Here is a 20,308-nt window from a genome sequence, read left to right on the forward strand (position 1 = left end):
TAGGGAAACATCCCAAAAGAATGCGGCTCGGACCTTGTGTGAAGGACTGCAGTTTGGGGTTTTGCTTCTGCATCCGTGGGCATGGGGCATTGCTGCCACCTGCACGTGGGATTCCTCTTTGATTTAGAGGAAAAAAGGAAGGGGAAAAGAAATCTGTGTGGCTGTGTGATATAAAATCTGAGTTTGGATCTCTGTAAGTGCACGGAAAACAACAGGCTTTTTATGTTGGCTCTTGGGGTAGGAGGAGAGCAGGCTAGAATAAAGATTTACAGTGTTTGGGAGATTAAAGGCCCTTGGTACATTGTTCAAATACCACGAGATTAGTTTCCAAGGAGACGGATACCAGTTGCCATAGGCACCGGGGGGCCAGGAATTAGGATTGCGATTTTTTATCCTGATCACGCAAACAGTAGCTGAACGCTGCTAAAACTCCAGCTTTAAATAACACGAGTGTTAGCTTACATACCAAGAAAGCAGACTCTGGAAACTGGATCCCGTCCTCTCCCTGCTCCCCATCGCCCTTGGCTCCATGCTTGGCTGGAGCCGTGCTTTGTGGTGTTGCACCTGGGTTTAAAACCCACGGGTTGCCAAGCGGCACGGGGCACACACAGATGTAGGTCCGTGGGTCAGGGTTTGACCCCCTGTCACTCAGCCCTGTGGCATGGCCATGATGCTCATTACCAGCACTTACTTCCTGCCCACCAGCCCCGTTTCAGCACTGATGTGCAACCCCAATCCCAGCCCCAACAGCTCATCCCGGCCTTGTCTTATCTTTCTACCAAGGGCTTGCTCTCCTTCGGGGATCTATTCACAGCCGGCAGCTGCAGTGGTGCAACAGAGCGAGCTCCACATGCCCTCACCTAATTTTAGCAGCCATGGGCCACCCGCTTCTGGGAAACGCAACCTGAGCCCCAGCAGCACTGCAGCACGCATCCCGAGCGCTCCTCCCGGCGCAGCATCCCTTCCCTGCCACGCTCCTTGGGTTTTTCCCCCATTTTTGTTTATTTGTTTATTGTTTTCTTCAGTAAATGAAGAGGCTGTTGCTCGAAGCCAGAGCTTCTGCGCCTGCCTGGTGAGAGGTTGCAGCATGGCAGCTTGGTGGTGTGGGGATGCTGGAGGGACGTGGCGGAGCCAGGGTGAGAGGTGCTGCCTTGCCACGGTGACACAGAAGCTGGCTGTTTGCAAGAGATCTGGTTTGTTCTGTGCTTGTGTTCGGAGTGGGACGGAGCTGTGCTGTGGGTTATTTGGGGCAGTGGCTGCAATGGATGCCTGGGGATGTTTTCGTTTGGTGCCGGCATGTATGTGAGGAGCTTTTCCAGCAGGTGCCCTGCTTTTTATTGATAAAATAAAGCAAGGGAGGAGGTGTCTGATGGCTCGGAGCCATTCTTCCCCTTGGAAGGGGTTAAACAAACCCCAACAAACTGGCTTGGTTCGGGGGGACCTGTTCCCAGCCCCGGTGCTGGCATGGAACGTGGTTGGGGTACCCCAAGCTGCACCAGAGGACTGACCTCAAACACTGTCATTTTTCAACTTGTGCAAACAGATGGAGTGAAAAAGGAGATCTGTGGGTGCGAGAAGAGACATTGCAATGGGGCAGTGGTTATGGGGCAGCAGATGTTTATAGGGCTGAGTCATGTGCATGTGCCCTTGGTTGGTGTGGGAAGGGCAGGTACCCCAAATACCAGAGCCCCAGGAGGGCTGCATTGCAGCATGAGGATAAGATTGGAGATTTTCGGGCTTTTGGAGAGCTTATTTATGGCCACTGCATGAACGCCTGTTATCGCAGTTATGTGCTGGAACTGGCATTGATGCTGACCAATCTGTGACAGGAGGGCTGTGCTGAATTAGGCATTGGGGATTACATCTGAGTGGGTTACGGGGCCGCCAGGGCATGCGGAGCATTCATTTATCTCCTGCAAGCCGCACGTCCAGAGCAGTTTGTCAGCCCCTTGGTGGGGTACAGCCAGCACTTGGCAGTGTGTGAGAAAGCTGCCCGTGCTGGGCAGACATCCCCAGCACTGCGGTGATGATGAGTTGCACATCAAGTCAATGCGAGTCAAGTGTACGGTGCTCCGAGCCAACCACCAAAAAGCTGACCTCAAAAGTCCCTGAGATTTATTGGGGTGGGAAAAACGCCTGCAGTCAGCGTCCTCTTCTTGCTGCCTTGCTGTGGCTCTCGTCCTGAGCCCACATCCCCATCAGGGATGTGTTGGAGCCGGTGGATGTGGGGACTGTCCCTGTGCAGGAGGGCGGATGCTGTCTCTGTGCTGCTGCACCTCGGCAGTGACATTCGTTGTCCCTTTGGCTCCTATCAGGACAGCTCATGATGAATTTTAAAGCACGTTTAATGATAGTGAGGGCTAATGACTTACGTGTCCTCCAGGGCTGGTGTGATTTTTAGAAATCCCCTTTCAAGGCGCCTTCCCAGAGCAGAAGGCAATTACAGCCCTATCATCGCCGTCTCATTGCTACCTGTGGGTCCCCATCACATGCGTCCCTCTGCCTCCAGCCCTTTGGGTGATGCTTCCTGGGTGACTCAGGAGCCCAAATGCCATCATCAGAAGTCCTTTTGATGCTGTGTGGCATAGCTCCAGCACCTGCCCCAGGCTGTCTCTCTCCAGCCCATGAGGCATGGATGCCCTATGAGTCCCTCTCGTTAGTACATACCCATTTCTTTGATGTGCACGTGGCTGTTCTCATCCTATAGCATTGCTAACCCTGGTGCATGCAGCCGTCCTGCCCACAGGGCTTCGTCGTTACCCAAATAATGAGCTTTATGCCTTCTTTTTCCCCTCTTCTTGCAGTGGAACTCAGCTTTGGGTGATGTACCCCTCACTTTGCCTTAACGGAACCTGTTTATAATTTGAAAGTTCCAACAACACCATTTTCTGCTTGGAAATTTCCTCTGGGGGAGGGGGAAAGGGGGTGGGTTGTTCCAGCTGTGTTTCACTTGTTTTGTTATTCTGTTTGCTCCTGGCGCTTTGGAAATGGTGACAAAGCAGGCAGATGTTTATTCCTGAGAAGGGTGCGCGGCATGGGCAGGAGGGGGACCATGGCATAGGGGCAGAACGGGCCTGGGGTGGGGATGCATAGTCCCCATCCCCATGGCAGCACTTGGACATCGTCCCCATCCCTGCAGGAGCGCGGCCCCTTGCTCGTGGATCTGGCCAGCTCGCGTGTACTGTGCCCCCGTCCCACCTGCAGCCAGCCCTAAGTGGTGTAAGAATGGTTTACCCCAGTTTCCCTTGAGCTTAGTTTCCCTCTGATTAGACAAACAACTTCAAGCTGTACATCTTAATTTGATTTGAATAAGCCTATCGCTCGCCATGAAGTTTTTTTCCTCCCGTTTATTCCCCCTCTTCCCTTCTAAATCTGCTGTCACTGCTATGCGTGACCGTAAATGATTAAAAGCTTTGTAGGAATATTTCTTCCTCCCTCACCCCCCCCTTCATGAAATCCCAGACATATTACTTGGGTCATGTCCTGCTGTCCCTGGAAGGCTGTGGGATGAGGCTGCTGCAGTTGTGCTCGCTGCAGGCCTGCCCCAGCCCCATCCTCTGGGGCTCTCTGCAGTGCTGCCAACAAACATATAACGGTGGCAATACGGAATAATAATTAGGGCACTCCAAGATGCACATCATCAAAGTAAGGCTGTTTTCCATGAATGCTTGGAGGGGAGGGGGGCCGAGCAGTGGGAGCCTCCAGGTGACGGATGGCCCAAGCCTGGCGTGTGGCATCGCTGCTCAGCATCGCATCCCGCGGCGGCTCTGCGGCGCTGCCCGATGCTCACAGGGTGGGCTGCCTGCAGGACATGCTTGTGTCCCTGCTTCATTTTACAAGCTGATGAACCTTTGGGTCGTTCGTTCCCCCCCCCGCATCCTATTGTCAGCATCATCCTTGGGGAGAAAACTCAGCCGTCAGCTCCGCTCGGGCGGGCAGCGCCGCTCAGAAATGTCAGCTGCTCAGGAGAGGATTTTTCTGGGTCAGTGTTGGCGCAGCAGAAGTGCTGGCGCAGCCTCGTTCACCACTCTGTGCCCAAACACACCCGCACGGCCTGTGAGAATCCTCCTGGGTGTGGGTCCTGTTGGCACCCTGTGGGGTGGCCCTGCTTTGAGTCTGCACAGCGGATCTCGTTCTGTGCCCGCAGCTTCATTCATATTCCTCGGCTCGCCCTGCCCGGCTCCCTCTAATCTCATCTCATTAGAAATTCCCCGTCCCCTTTCATCTGCTCGCAGCTTCAGCACTTGATTCATGAGCCTGGTTGGATGCCCATCGTTCCATCTTCTTTGCTGTCCTTTTATTCGTAGGATGGAAGCCGGGCAGTGCAGTGTTGTATGGGCTCTGTGTGTCTCCCCTTCCCCACATCACATTGCTGCTCTGAGCTGCTTGTAGATATCAGTGCTGGGATTGAAGGATGAAATGCATTTTGGTGCTTATCTTCTTCACCTGTGTGACCGAATGGGTGCTGTGATGTGGCTCAATCCAGTCCCATTTTCTCCATTTTTTTCCTCATTTTGGAGCTTCTAGGGCTGGTTCTGCTCCCCCACCTCCACCCCTCAGGAACCCGAAGCTTCTCCTGGAAGAGGAGCTGATGGTTTGATGGACAATTAAGAAAGGAAAAAAAAGGAAAATACCCTAAAAAGATCAATTCCCTTTTGCTTTCTCCCCACACTGAGCTCCTGTGTGTTGATCAAAGTGAGGGCAGATTGTGCCATGCCTTGAGGACATCTTTGCATGCCAGTTGCTCTCCTGAGTATAAAGAGAGCCCATGGGGATGGGGAGCATGGGGACACATTTGTCACCCAGTGCTGTTTGGTGTCACTTCTCCCACGTGGCACAGCTCTGCTCGGGGTGTCCCACCTGGGCAGCACCTGCCCAAGGATGAGTCCCCACTGGCACGGTTGGGATGCGTGGCATCGGCGACAGGCTTTGCTCACAGCTTGGCAGCACTCGTGGTTGTCTGTTCTGCTCCTGGCAGGGCTGAGCTGATTTGCACGTGGGTGTCTTCCACATGCCTTTGGTTTTCTGCTTTTCCTCTTGCTTCTGCCCACTCGTGTGCGTGGTGTCTGTGCTGGGGCCGGGCGCCGTGGTGCTGTCTGTGATGCAGGAGGGACCCAGCAGCACTAATGGTGTGCTGAGTGCTTGCTAAAAAGACAATTTCTTTTTTTTTTTTTCTTTGGGGGTGGTTTTCATCATTCTTTTTTGCTTCTATCAGTAACAGCATTGCATTTTTTTTTTAATCTTATTTTCAGGTGAATATGGCACTGGCAGGGAGGCCTCTAGATGTGACCCTCGGCAGCTCCAGACCTGAGCAGTGGAATATGGTATTTCCCCAGAAAGATGAAATCATCACCAGCTTAGTGTCTGCCTTAGACTCCATGGTAAGGGTCCCCACTCCTCTCCATCCCTGTGCCTGTTTCCAGCTACTGAAGGCATTGCTGCAGCCTCAGCAGGGCTCACATTAGAACCCAAAGTGGGGAAAGCCTCCATACCCCCAACAAAACCACCCCTCAACTCATTGAGCTCCCATTGAAAGGGCTGTGCTGAGGGATGTTGAGTTCATCACATTCTGACAGCCCTGCTTGGATCAGCCCGTGCTCATCTCAGCTCCGCAGTGTTCCCCATTAATATTTATGTCGGTATCAACTGAATGTAGGGGCTGGTTGGGTTTTTTACTTGATGTTTTACCAATGTTACCGTGCACTTTTACACAACAGGAGAACAATGGCTTTTATCTGGCAGAACAAAGAAAATAACTTTCATATCTTTTGACGTAGAATTCCCAGTGGAAACCTTGCATAAGTCAGGCGTGCTTACATAAACAAGATAACTGTTGGGATTAATTCTCATGGACCAGAGCTAATCTGATTTTTAACTGTGAATGTGATCGAGAAGAGAAGGTGCGAGTGTAGCAACAAATATCTAATGGAAAGCAATGTGCTCAGCAGCCCTCCCTTTTCAAGCCAAGTGTTCGATGTATTCATCTTGAAAGCATCTTCATCTCGACCAGGAAGGCATTTTTCCCCAGATAGCAATTTCCTTTCTTTTGACCACTGTCACCCCACTAAAGAGCAGGTTCCCCAGCTGACACGGCCCAATGGCTTTGATGTGTGTCTGTGCCATCATCTACAGCAAACCGTGCTGGCGTAGCTGGGCTTCTTAATGAACGCCCGTTGTTCTGCTGACTCTGAACCTCCCTTCTCACAGTAGGTTTTATATTTCTTTTCCGCATGTTGAGTTTCTTGATCAAAATATTCCGAATTATTGCCAGGTTCTTGAAAGGAGACTTCTTAAAAATACGTATTTTGGTGATATAATGAAATACTCCCTTCTTGAGGAAGCTCAGCAGGAGGGAAAATGACCAAATAGAGTTTGCTTTGAGCCCAACCAAATGGAAATCGTGTGCGGGGGAGCTGGGAGAAGGCGGTGGCTGCAGTGGGGTTTGGGCCGTGGGCAGCACTTTCCTGCTCCATCCTCAGCTCACCTGGTGTGCTTTGGGTCACCTGCACTCCATTTTTGTCGTCACTGAAGGATGAAAGTGGGAAAATCCCCATTTACATTGTGAGCTATGGATGGGGCCATGGCAGAGCCGTGGGAATGGGAGCCAGGCTGTGGGCACTGTGTAAGAATTACAATGGAAAATAATAACGAAAATGCATATGCACGTGTTATGTATAGCAGGAAGGACAAATTACATAAAATGGATTAATGGAGGAAGTCTTTTCCATCTCTTTAATGTTTTGCATAACTGTACAAGAAGAATCACTCGACTAATCCAGACTTTGACCATATTAGTGTTCTGTAGCTGAAATAAGATTCTTGTGCTCCTTATTTTATTAGGGCTGGTGGAAAACCACAAATTGTTGTTTCTTTGTTCTATGCAGGAATGTTTTCTTTTAAAGAAATAGTATAAAATTGTTATTTCGGGGAGGGGAGGAATAGAAGTCACATGTTTACCAATAAAACAAGCTTCTTTTTGCATATCTAAGCCTTTATGGCGTTGTAAAGTGGTCAAAGTATTTGTGGTGTAGGGGGTGCTGTAAAACCCGTGAAATTCTATCCAAAACATTGCTTATGATGGGGAGATGGCCACGGGTGGCTGATGCAAGGCAGTGCTTGAGCTCTAACCCATCACATCTCTGCAGTGCTCCGCGCTGTCCAAGCTGAACGCCGAGGTGGCCTGCATTGCTGTGCATGACGAGAACACCTTTGTGCTGGGCACTGAGAAGGGCAGAGTCTTCCTCAGTGCCAGGAAGGAGCTGCAGGCTGATTTCCAGAAGTTCTGCCGTGAGTATCTTGGGTGATTTGAGCTTGTCTGCCTGTATGACGTGCTCGGGTTCGTTCGTTATGTGGTTGAGGATGGGCAGCTTACAGGTGGCGTGGCTTCGTGTGTGGTGTTTGTGGGGCTTGGCAGAATGAAATCGTAGATTCATGAAATCACAGAATCTTAGAACTGTAGAATCATAGAGTGCCTTGAATGGGTCAGGACCTGAAAGATTATTCAGTTCCAAACCCCCTGAATGGATTTCCTCGGGCATGGAACTTGGTGCTCCATTGGTTCATGACCCCAGAGTTGCATAAAGAGGCTGGGGTTGGGGGTGGTGGGGCAGATGGAAGCCTTTTCCAAGGAGGGCACCGTGTGTCCTGGCTCCTTTGCATCCTTTTGGTCACTGAGGTTTGTGGCGTGGCCATCTGTGAGCAGGAGGAAGTCTGAGGGAATTAGCAGAATTAGGTTCTCCTAGGGATCAGCCTGGAGCCAAGGCTTTTACTGGCTTTTGGAATGACAGGAGCAGATTTGGAGAGCTGGAAGCACTGGTTGGATTTTTGAAGCCAACGGGAATCTTCATTCCATGGGATATCCCATTCCATGTGGATGTCAAGCAACAGCCACGATGTTCTAGGTGCCACCAAATAACACACCCCAACCTGCCCACCTGCATTTTGGGATGGCTTCATCCCTCCACACAAGCTGGAGCTTTCTCATGGCTCCCTGCAGGAGTAGGGATGGGGTTTTGGTGCTGCTGGTGAGCCCTAAGGTGGGGGGAGGTGGCCCTGAGCCCTGCAGGAGGGCCACCACACGTGGTGGGACAGTGGTGGGGACAACAACCCACATATGCGTGCACGCATGGCCTGGTGTTGATGAAAACCATATTTGTGCTTAATCCATTGGAGAAATTGTTCAAGAACGGTTCATTGTAGTGAAAACATGAGTGCTGTAAAGCTGCCAGGGTCACTGTCTGCTTGGCTGATTCGTTGCACATGTGCTGGGTGAAGCACAAGGCTCGCCCGCAGCACTTGGCTTTGCAGCACCGCATCCCTGAGCATCTCAGCCCTACTGACCCCACTCCTCCATCGCGCTGCAGATGGGAGGCTGGCATTTCTTCCACTCTATTTGGGGCTAGGAAAGCTGTCTGCAGTTATTCTCCAGCTCGATGTGTTTCCTTTTGTAGGCAGGTTTTTGTTTTGAACGGTGGCGTTTTGGGAAAGGTTCTTCCCGCTGTGAAAAGAAGGCAGGAGAGGAATGTAGTTGTCAACAGCAGCAGGACAGTGAGTGTAATTAATGGAGCTGAGCCTTACAGATTTTGGCACAGGCTGCCCAGAGTGGTGGTGGAGTCACCGTGTCCCTGGAGGTGTTTAAGAACCGTGGAGATGCAGTGCTGAGGGTTGTGGTCAGTGGTGTGGTGGGGACGGGTTGGTGGTTGGACTGGATGATCATAGAGGTCTTTTCCAACCTTTATGATTCTGTGAGATGCCAGCTGTGAGGCCCTGCAGCTCCCATTAGCTGATGACTGCATGCACATCTCACTTTTAGTAATACATCCGCATAGATTCCGGTCAGTTACCATCGGCATCAAAGCTCCCCTCGCCTTTGGTTTAATTTACACCTTTGTGGAAGTGGAATTCTAACATCTGGTACAAAGCATGAGATTCTGACTGTGGGGTTTGTAACAAAGCGACTGATACTCGAGACAGGGTGAAACGTGATAACTCTGTCTTGAATTATAAATGGCCGAGGCTCAGCTCCACTACATAAAGCTCTTACAACTGGCATGCATCGTAAAGCATCCATGGAAATGCCTCTGATTTATAGGCTAGCTGCCCCCTTAGAAAGGATCTGAAATAATCTAAACCAGACATCACTGGGAGATGTAAGAAGGCTCTTATCTGCCGAGCTGCTCCTCCGGGCACACAGACCTCACTTGGATGCTCTCCTTTATCTGGAGCTCTGGCTCAGCCTTTCCTGATGCACGGTGGGACCTGACAGTTATAAAGATGGATGTTAATGGAGGCGAGTTTGCACTCGGATGGGAGGGAGAGTCTTAGAAGGGTGTGAGTTTGAGTGGATTTCACCACTTTTGTAGAATACTCAGGGTTTCCTTCCTGCTGTTGTCTTTACCACCAATCCTTCCAGCACCTTAAAAACAGTTACTAAAGGCTGTGGAGTAGAAGGCATGGTCACCACTCCAGTCAATAAGTGTGGGAGCAATAAGGGACAGCATGGGGGTGGCACAGGGATGCTGAATCCCTCCATGTCCTCCTTTCACCTGGGAACATCTCAGAAACAGGTCTGTAGGGGGACAGGCAGCGTGGTGCCACTAAATCCTTCATGCTGCCCTAACCATGAGACCATCAGCAATCTCCCAGAAGCCATCCAGCAGTGGCAGAGCAAGGACTTTTTTAGTTCTTACGATTTACTCCAAGTCTGTCCTTCTGGACATCAGTATAAACCGGACACGTGCCAGCTCACCTGCCCTCAGTACTGGGCTGCCACTGCCTTCCCCCTGTGCCAGGAAGGATGGCTGAGCCCTCTGTGAGCAGCAGCCAGGTTGAATGGCTGGTGAGAGCCTGTCGAGGATGATGAAGGAATTAGTCCTTTGCCACTGAAAATCCCTGGTGAATCGGTTTAGCTAGAATAGCAATAATGTACTTGTAGTGTTTAATTTTCTGTGCATTTAGAGACGCGAGGAAGTCATTGCTGAAGATATGCTTTATTTGAGGTTTAATGGGGGAAATTAGCAGGAAATAGCTGGTATTACCAAGTTATGTGACGCTGAAGGGTAAAAAAGCCTCTGAGAAAGGCGGATTTTCTCTTTCGGAGAGATTGAAGGCTAAGCAGATTGAAACCAGAGAAAAGAAACGCGCTGGCCAATTAATCACAATGGTGTCAGTGCAGCTGAGTGTGTAAAACAGGAGTGAAGGGGGGTACATGTGAGCTGAGCATGCCCACAGCTTGCTGGGGTGCACCATGGCAGTGCTGCCTGTCCCTGCACCTTTCCCCATGCATTCTTAAAGGCCTTTGCTGACACCGGAGTCTGGCAGCTGTGGGTCTCGGTCTTGCATGGACAGGCTGCGTGATGAGCTGTTGATGTTGGCCGGCCAGTTTCATCATTTTGTGCAATCAGAGTTGCTGGCAGCATTGTCCACTGAACCTTCTCCCACTGCAGCATCTCCTGTTTTGTTCCAGGAGTCCAGCAGCGGAGGGAGCAGGACGCAGAGGCGCAGAAGAAGGCAAAGGAGTGCGGGCGAAGCATGCTCAGGGTCTCCCCGGACCAGGGATCAGACGTGTACCTCCTCAGGAAGATGGTAGAGGAAGTGTTTGATGTGCTTTATAGTAAGAACCTTCACAATTCCATCTGGGGATTTGGACGGCCCTGGGGCTCGCTGCACTGCCAGCACCAGCCCACCTTGTGGCTTTGGGACCACTGGCACCCAAAACAGCGGGCCCTGCTCCTGCGTGGGGTCAGTGCTGTGCTGGGAGGAGGTCCAGTCACTGCCTTGTCCCTTTGCAGTGAAAGGGGCTGTACCCCAAATGGGTAGCAGTGTGCTTGGGGGGAGCACCCTGCAGCTCCCCGGTCAGCTGAAGCCTCTGCTGTGGGCTAAGTGGGGTTCTCAAATGCACCCTCATCCTGAGTGCTGCCCATACAGCACTTCACAGGTGTCCCAGGCTCTGCACCTCACTCTCCCCTTTCCATGGCAGCTCTGCTTAAAAGCAGAAAGATGATTTTCTCAGCTCTGAGAGACAAGCTGGTGCCATTCCAACACATGCATCATCCCCAGCAATAAAGCTCCTGCAATTAAAATGTAGATGACCATATGGCTGCTGCTGCGTTGCCTGGTGGGTTGCAGGGCTCCCTCTGGGCCCAAGCTGTGGATGCTGGAGCTGCGGCAGCGCTCCTTCTGCACTCAGAACATCCCCTCCGGGTCCACTTGCAGGGCTCCTGGTTGTGGTGTAGTTCCACGTTTCAGTGCCCACTCACACCTGCACCCAGCATTGCTGTTTGTTTGAAGCACGCATCGCAGGCTTTGGAGGTGGAGGGGAGACAGCATTGCTTCCCCTGGGGCAGAGCAGTTGGGATCGGAAGTGGAGGTTTTCTGAAACCACTTAAAGGGCTTGGATGTGATATTCCCATTAAAGGGGGTAATCAAATCCTCTTGCTGCCTTTGAGAGCTCATCCCAAGTCACGAGGAGAAGGGAATACAGAAAGCCAAGCGGATGAGCTGGGGCTGCTCGGGTTAGAGCTGCAGGCTGCGTTTTCCTGCTGCAGGCTGTAAAGCCAACGGGGAATACAAGAATTATTCTTTTATATAATTAGGTATTTAGATTATGTAAGTTTTACCAGGGCTCATTTGCATGGGGCTGGATGAACTAGATGGCCCATGTATTAGGATAAGGCTGGAGATGCTGTTTGCGGTGTGAAGGACGTGTGTGGGTTTAATGCAGTGCCTGACTTGCAGGATGCATCTCCCAGCAGAAGAGCTCCTGCAGTGCTGCACTGCATCCCCAGGCTGGTCCCAGGGTAAAGCCTCTCCTGGTTGATCAGGGAGAAGCTGTAGGAGCCCCATGGGGATTCTGTTTCCAATACTGACAGGGCTGTTGGAAATTAGGAGTTATCTCTTTTCCTTTTTTTTTTTTTTTTTTAAATTTTCTTATCCTTTCAGTTGCTTCCCATCAACAGGGATTGGAAACAAAAATCTTAGAGAATGCTCAGTCAAAAAGACGGCATATTCCCTCCAGAGCCGGGTAATCTCTGCACCAACAGGATGACTGATTACCGCCAGCTTCTATTAAACAGGCATTAATGATGATTATTGTCTCTCTTTAGCTAAACCGTGAGGCTCTGCGTGGCAGCACAAGGCTTGGTGAAGGTCACTTTGACAGGAACACGCTGCCCATAAAAATGTGTTCAGGGAGTTGTTGAGTGCTGGGTTGATAAGGGGCCGCTTGGGCATCGTCCTCCTCCCATAGCAAAGATGGTGGGAGGTGGAAAGCTGCTAACGCCGGCGCATCGAGGCAGCAGTGCCTTCTGAGCCTGCAGAAAGTCTTCTTGCAGTGTTGTGGTTCAAAGGTTTGGTTTGAAACTTCTGTTATTGGCTTAATTAAAATATTATCCAGCCCAGCTATAAGGAACCTTGATGGCTTGTGCGAGTCACACATCATTAGTTATCATGCGTTGCTTCAAAGAACATGTTGAAGAAATCACTTTTAATAAGGACTTGCTGACAGTGCCATAGGATTTCCAGGGTTTCTGTCAGATCTTTTGTGTGTCTTTTTTTTTTTTCTTGAGAGAGAGAGAAAAAACAGAAGATTTTAAGGAGAATCACTATTTAAATGTCCCATAGAGTCCTCTGCTCCTGACCACAGTGCTGGGGCATGGATGGAGATCCCATGGGACAGGAGCTGAGGAGTGAACCCATGCCATGCAGCCAGATGTTCTGCATCTGGACATTGCTTTGCCAGACAGGTCACATTCATGCACGGCTGTTTCTTTTGCTTCGTGCTTCAAGCACCAGGCTTAAGTGGCTGCAGCCAGTTGGGTTGGCTTCCAAAGGAATTGCTCAGGACAGAGCAGCTCAAGGGAGTTGGCAAATACCCCCAAAATGCTTTGGCAGAACCATCTTCTCTGGTATTCATGCTGCCTTGGCCTTGGATGTGGGCACGGGGCCTCTTCCATCCTTTTAGCAGATCTCTGTGTCTCAGTGATGCTGTGTGGTCATCCTGTGCTGCCAGGGAAGGGGAAGCCATGTGCTCCTGGCTGTATGGGGATGTTTGGTTACCAGAGGTATAGAGGTGCCTCGTGTCACCCAGCCAGCCCTGCACTTTGTGGGACTATGGGGCTGCTGAAGTGGAATGGGTGGGCAGAAGTGTCTGTGTTCACTCTGCCTTCAAATCATGGAACGGAGGGAAACTTTGGGGGATTTTCTTCTCTTTCTTTGTGAGCGAAGGCTGCCTCACAGCAGTGGGGATCAGAGTGCTTTCCTTTTCTCCAAGAGGTAAAGAAAAAGTACTGACAGTAAGATATGCAGAATATTTCAGTTAACTAAGATGAAAACCCACGCGAGCGGAGGATGACACATCTCCTTTGTCACAGAATCACAGAATCACAGAATGGCCCGGGTTGGAAGGGACATCAAGGATCATGAATCTCCAACCCTCTACCACACGCAGGGCCACCAACCTCCCCATTTAATGCTGGACCAGGCTGCCCAGAGCCCCATCCAACCAGGCCTTGAACACCTCCAGGGACAGGGCAGCCATAGCCTCTCTGGGCGGCTGTTCCAGCACCTCACCACTCTCTCTGTAAAGAATTTCCCCCTGGCATCTGTGCTTTGTCAGCACAGATTCCTTGCTGGCACGGTTCTGGGGTCCCTTGGAGGTGGGCTCACGCCAAGCGACCCTAATTGAGGATTTCACTGTGCCACCTCCATGAGGAGGGCTCAGTGCTTAGAAAGAGTTGGAAGATCCTAAGCACCAGACTGCTTGCTTCTCACAGTGTCTCCATCAGGCTTTGCACAGCAGTGCCTGCAGTCCCGCTCTGGGTTTGCTCCTCGAGCCCTGCCTGGAGGGCCGGGGGTCCCCGCTCTGTGTAACTGTGCCCTTTCCCCAGGTGAAGCAGTTGGGAAGAGCAGCGTGGTCCCTTTGCCCTACGAACGCTTCCTGAAGGAGCCGGGACTGCTGGCGGTGGCCGGCTTGCCCGAGGGGATCAGCTTCAAAAAGCCCATGGAGTACGACGTGAAGTCCCTGATGGCCATTTTAGAGCACAGCCACAGCATCCGCTTCAGGCTAAAAAGGTAACTGCAGGGATCCTGGAGGGGCTGCAGGGGGCTGAACCCTTGGCCCGTTGGCTCTCATCACACTGCTGTACGGTGGAGCTGCTGTTGTAAGCATGTGGCAGTGCACGAGGTTAACTGCAGTGCTCTGTGCCACTCTGCCAGCATCTCAGCTGCAGTACACTCTGTGCTTTCTCGTCTCCAAAGAGATTTCCAGTGTAAATGTCGCAAGCTCCTTTCTAGGCTGAAATGTGTTTTTGTGCCAGAGGACGAGGGAGATGGGGGGCAGCAGCGGGGTGGGGTCCCCCAGCTGCCATGTTTTCACGAGGGACTTGTTGGTTTTGGATGCTCTGAGCTCGCCTGACTTGAGGCACCTTGGATCATTCAGAGAAATGCTGAGCACTGACAAATGCCTCCTTTGAAGGCTCAGCACTTCTGGAAAATCAGGCTGAGATGGCTAAAAGTAGGACACGCGGAATTTGAGCTGTTCAGTGAAGCCATGGCTGCCTGTCTCATGTGAAGCTTGTGCACTTCCTAGGTATGAAACGCATCCTTGGGCTGATTGAGGTCCCTGGTGAGAGTGCCGTGAGGCCTCAGTGCTGAGAAAGGCAGCTCAGACACTTGGTTGCAGTCCCACAAATTGTTTTATTCCTAAGCACACCAGGCTATGGGACTGGATGGCTTTGCCAAAGCCATAAGCGTTATGCACTGCCATAAGCTAACCTGTTCTGCTTAAAGGAGAAAATGGTGTATGTTCCCAAAGAAGCTATAGGGGGTTGGGTGTCTGCTGTCATTTCTGAAACCCTGAGCAAAAAGGATTTAAGTGCAGGGGGTCCCATCCTCTTGGGCACGGCCCATTCGTAGGCTCTCCTTTCCCCTTCCATCTCTTTGTTCATACGACTTATTTTTCCTACTCACATCCACCCTGAACATTGGCAGAGGACGCGCTCAACTTCCACAGGCGCCCAACTCACTGCCTGGAGCCACTGTCCCCATAGTTTGAAGCTGTGCACACCCTTGCCTCGAGCAGCTTTCCCCTTCCAAGGCACAAGGTGTTGGTGGCAGCTCCTAGCGCACGCAGGCCGTGGTGCTCGACTCTCAGGTCTCCAGCAGTGCCACAGACCCAGCAGAACCTGTTTTCTCCTCTTTTTCTCCTTTTCTTCCCTTCAGGCCGGCGGATGAGCCCAGCAGAGAGCCGAACCCTAGCGTAGAGTTGACTTGTACCTCCCTCGTGCCCAAGGGCAGCCGAGACCCCGGTGCCAACAGCCACATGGCCAAACCCTCTGGCCAGGACGCTCCCCCCGCCGTAGCAGTGACCAATTTTTTATATGGTGTCTCGCTGCCTACGCAGATCGCCATGGACCTAAAGCAGGAGGTGTCCTCCGGTCTGCACGGGGCGACCATGGCCAGTGAGGTGCTGCTGCCCAGGCCCTCGGGAGAGCTGAAGGTGCCTTCCTCACAGGAGTACAGCGACTGCTGTGGTAATAGCCTCGAGTTTGCTCGCAGACGAGGGCCTGGTGCAAAGCCCCATGGAGCTGAGAGGGAAACATTCGGGGCCGGGCGTACGGGGCCAGCGGGCTGGGGCTGGAAGGTGGACACTATTATTGGCCCTGGGGCTGTGCAGCCCTCACAGAAATGAGGAGGCCCTGCAGTGCTGCCCCAGCATTGCATTGGGTGCCTCCATGGTGCCGCTATGGATGTGCTTTGCTTTGGGGGTTGGGTGTGTGAAGGGGGTGAGAGATGTGTCACAGATGCCTAGCCCCGGGCTGGTATCACCAGCAGACATCCAGGAGCTTGCTGAAGTGCCGTAAGCCTCTCTGGGGCTCTTAACATCGCTTTCTCATCTTCCCTTGTGTCCAGGACAGAAATCAGCTGTCTCTGGGGGTCCTCTCATCCAGAACGTGCACTCATCCAAGCGCATCCTCTTCTCCATTGTCCACGACAAGACAGGTCAGTGTCCCACCATGGAGTGTTTTTTTTTTAACAAGAAGTGCAATGAAGCACTGGCACCGGTTGCCCAGAGTTGGTGGTGGATGCCCCATCCCTCGAGACACTCAAGGTCAGCTTGGATGGGGCTCTAAGCACTTGATCTAGCTCACCCTGTTCATTGCAGGGGAGTTGGGTCAGATGACCTTTAATGGTCCCTTCCAACTCAAGCCATTCTGTGATCCTGCACCTCTCTGGGAAAGGTTTCCCCACCTAGAGGCACCAGTTACGCCACCACACAGACGACCTTGGGGAGTCCCAGTCCTAAAGGGGAACCTGGGCACGGCTCGGGTGAGGTTGTTTTCCCAGCTGAAAGTTTCATGCGGTTTCGAAACAAGTGGAACCCTCTCACCCCAATCTGACTGTGCCAGTGGTGCCCAGAGGGGATTGGTGGGAGGAGGAGACTGCCACATCCCCTCCTAACCCCACCCCAGGGATGTGCAGCCTAGAAATGCTGACGTGTTTGCACCAAAACCCTCACCTTTCTGCTTTAGGAGTGGGAAAGTTGGGAAAGAGAAGGTATGGGTGAAACTGCCATGCCTTTCAGAGGTGTGCTTCAGGTGGAGCTAGCTGTGTGCAGGAGGGTCTTTCATTTCAGGGCCGAAATGTTTTATGGGGTCGTTCCTCAGGAATCTGCTGTGCACATGCAGAGCTGCAGCAGAGCTTGCTCCAGGCTGGGGATGGGGAAGCCCAGACCTTATCTGCCAACCTGGCAGAATCAGCTCTGGAAGAGGGAAATAATTATTTTTAAAGCAACAAAGTCTCGTTCCTCGTTCTCAACACTTTGCACGAGAAAAGTGCATCTGCTGTGTATGAACCATATGGAAGTTCCTTATTTCTTATATTTTGTTTTGATAGATAAGTGGGACAGTTTTATAAAAGAAACTGAAGATATCAACACCCTTAGGGAGTGCGTGCAAATTCTGTTTAACAGCAGATATGGTGAGTAGGAGTTAATATCCCATTATGCATCTGCAGTGCTTGTGGTTTGCATATCATTATATAGCAATCATTTTTGTTCCCTAACACAGCAGCAGGAGCCATATGCTAGAGCTCCCTTCTTAACACATTTAGCCCAGCAGCTCCCTGTCTGGGTGTCTGTTGAAGGTTATGTCAGTATTTCCGTTTGGAGCCTCCCCTGTTGAGGAATTTATAACTCAGCCATAAATTGGCCTGGTGTGGAGCATGGCAGGGCTGGGTCAGTGCCCACCAGCACTGCAGGCAAAGAGGAGCAATGGTGTGCAGCCATATTAAATTAATGTGGCAGGAAAAGAGGAAAATCGTTGCTATCCCAAGTGCTTTTTTTTTTCCTGCTTGTGATGCTTATGAGTGCTGACCGTGGCAAGGTGCTTTGGGGTCACATCTCCATAGGGTTGGGATGTGGCTCGTGGATGGGCTGTGGGTTGTTACCTGTGATATAAGTCACATGCAGGAGCTACATGTGGGCTGTGAAGTGATAACTGAGATATGAGCTGCGTGGCTCAGAGACATGCTGGGGGAAAAGCAGTAGATAAGACAACACGCGCTCTGCTTTTCAGACCACCTTGAGTTCACCTTCATTTTTATCATTCCTCAAAGGAAAAGTGTGTGTGTGAGTGAAAACCTTTCACCTTGCAGCTGAAGCCTTGGGGTTAGACCACATGGTCCCCGTCCCATACCGGAAGATCGCGTGCGACCCCGAGGCAGTGGAAATCATTGGCATCCCTGACAAAATACCCTTCAAAAGACCTTGCACCTACGGCGTCCCCAAACTCAAGCGGATACTGGAGGAGAGGCACAACATCCATTTTGTCATCAAGAGGTGAGTGGCCATCCTCTGCAGGAGCTGCCACTGGCAGGAAGGGGCTGCACTGAATCAGGTATCTTGGGGTTCGCTTGGTATGTCTAACGTGAACGGGGCAGTTACAGCACATTTGGCTCGTGGTTTGGCTCTCTCAGCACATCTTTGGCTGGTTGGGTGCCATGGGAGCTCCATGAGGACACAGCCAGCACCACAACTGGGAATTTAAGCTCAGTTTGTTGCCTCCATGCCCAGAGGGTTTGTTTTACACCCAGAACTCATTTTGTCCTTATTTATGGAAAAGAGTTAAACAGCTGTTGTGTAAGAGATGAGCAGGGGGTTTTAGTCCCCGACTTCCATCTCTCTTTCCCTTTTTGTAAGTATGCCACAAGGCCGTCTGTAGCCCCTGTCATCCTGCTGTGAGGTATTGCAGGTGTCCCACTCAGCATTTCAATTGGCTTTGGGACCCTTCCATCACAGCATAGCTATCAGATGACATTTGGTGTCTGGGAGGAGAAACACCCATAGTTACTGCACACACCTGGGTGCTTGGAGGCGATCATTTGTGGACATCTGAAATCCTCTACCGATGACACCATGAGGATGTGTCACAGGCAGGCAGGGTGCTGTGTCCTGGGCACTGCTTTTCTGCTGGAGTGAAAGCTTCTGCTTTGGTCCTATCATCTTTTGGGACCAGCCTCGAACAGCCTCATTTAATAAGTTAATTAAATGAAGAGAACGACTTATATAGAGATTTAAAAGTGCTTTGGTTAAAAAGCATATGCTGTAAGATTGCTTGGTTGCACAACAGGCTCAGAGCCTTTTTCTTTTTTTTTTGAGGGAATGAATAAGTTGACTATTTTGATTCAGTTTAATCCTATTCATAAATAGAACCTAAAAGTCAGTCATTAGAAGCATCTCTTTCTAATCCTTTTTTTCCCCTTCCCTCCTAGGATGTTTGATGAGAGAATTTTCACAGGTACGTTCTTTATGTCTTCTGATTTATTGCCTGTGAATTGAAAGATTATCCAGAGAAGCAGGGTTGAAATGCAAACAGCCAAGTGTAGGACACATCTTTACACTCAGAAGAAACCCGGTCTGTGCCAAACCCAGGCTGGCTTTACCTGGGCTCAGAAAAGGCACTGTGCACCCCTCAAATTGTGTTCTGAAGGTCGAAGGGAGGAATATGTGGGGCGTGAGGCTGGGCTGGCTCCCTGCACACAGCTGCAGGAGGCACGTGGGGTGTTCCTTTGCTTTTGTGGGTAAGAAGAGTCACCACCGGGTTCCTCCCTGGTAAATGATTCTCTTAATTTTAACTGGGAAGTGCTAGCATCGCCCAGGGGCTGGCTGTTTTTTAAAAGAAAAACAGCAAAAATGGATTTGATCAGTAACAAAACACTGGGAGAGGTTCTGCTTTCTTTTCCCCGTGTTTAGTCCTGCTTGTTGGAGGTGGAGAAGCCACGTTCAGTGCTTCCCAATGAATAAAGCAAGACAGGAGCTGGGGAGGCTGCCACGTCCCAGTGCCCTGATTTGGGGAGGAACTTCAGGAACAGCACCAGGCACTCCCAGATTTATCACCCAGCCCTGCTCCTGGGCTTGGCTCACAAGTAAAGACGTGTTTGGGGTTTTCCTTTCTTCCCAGCTGCCATCCAGCTTCCCAGACAACACCTGTGACATCTCCACAGGCCAAATTAACAACCTGAGGGTGCTCCCAGGCGGAGTCCCAGCATAACCTGGAGGAGGTCCCACCTCTGTGGTTCTGGAGTCCCATTTGTGATTTTCTTGCTCTAGAAAATGATTTTGAAGCTGTCGCCCACCCCTCAGGTTTGGAGCTCTGAACCGCATCTTGGATGCTTGGATTTTCCTTGCAAATCCGTCACAGTTTGCCTTGGGGGAGGCGTTTTCAGACACAGGGGGTGATGGAGCAGCTCTTGCCTGCCCACGCCTGCGAGCTGCAGCAGGAAAGCTCTGTGCTGGGAGCTCAGGGTCACTTGGCACGGAGCTGCAAATGGAAACGTGGAGACGAGGAAGCAAATCCGTGTGGGTGACGGCCCCTCCTTCCCCTCCTGCTCCCCGCAGGGCTACCAGGAGCAAAATACATTAAACCTGTCTTACTGCGATTCGTGTCAGCACATCTGACTGTGCAAAAAAAAGCATCTGCTGAGTCAGGAGGTGCCAGTTTTGCAAAGGCACTTTTTCAGTGCGGAGCTGTATTTTAACTCGCCGACTATAAAGCATCCCAAAGCTTCCCCTTACAGTTTTGCTCACCCTTTAATTAAAATACCCACCACTGCTAGGAAACCTATTTTTGCTACTCCCCTGGGTAGCAGCTGAAGGCAAGCTTCATTGCTGCAAGAGTAAGATTCAGTCCATAGAAAGTACAAATTAAAAGGACTGTCGGTAGATAAACAGCATCTTTGAGGCTCTCTATTGCTGCTGGTGCTGTTGCCAGAGCCTTGCCCTTCCATCCAGGCTGGGGTCTAAAGCCAGAAA

General features: G+C 51.2%; 1 protein-coding gene across 3 annotated transcripts in view; it reads left to right on the forward strand.

Annotated features, from left to right (window-relative positions):
* The first annotated feature begins 5,257 nt into the window (after positions 1-5,257).
* The window catches only part of GTF2IRD1 (GTF2I repeat domain containing 1), a 35,125-nt gene continuing 20,074 nt past the window's right edge, over positions 5,258-20,308 (forward strand). For 2 of the 3 annotated variants that reach the window (XM_042830152.1, XM_042830153.1), the window contains exons 1-9: positions 5,258-5,381; positions 7,146-7,287; positions 10,466-10,612; positions 13,887-14,070; positions 15,220-15,530; positions 15,910-15,999; positions 16,894-16,977; positions 17,653-17,836; positions 18,769-18,794. In XM_042830152.1, the coding sequence (XP_042686086.1) occupies positions 5,259-5,381; positions 7,146-7,287; positions 10,466-10,612; positions 13,887-14,070; positions 15,220-15,530; positions 15,910-15,999; positions 16,894-16,977; positions 17,653-17,836; positions 18,769-18,794 (1,291 nt within the window). In that variant the 5' untranslated portion in view covers position 5,258. The remainder of the gene's footprint in view (positions 5,382-7,145; positions 7,288-10,465; positions 10,613-13,886; positions 14,071-15,219; positions 15,531-15,909; positions 16,000-16,893; positions 16,978-17,652; positions 17,837-18,768; positions 18,795-20,308) is intronic. The other variant, XM_042830154.1, reaches the window with a different exon arrangement.

Source organism: Centrocercus urophasianus, unplaced genomic scaffold (genome assembly GCF_019232065.1).
Source record: "Centrocercus urophasianus isolate 14NV4802_14NV808 unplaced genomic scaffold, USGS_Curo_1.0 seq_33, whole genome shotgun sequence".
Lineage (NCBI taxonomy): Eukaryota > Metazoa > Chordata > Aves > Galliformes > Phasianidae > Centrocercus > Centrocercus urophasianus.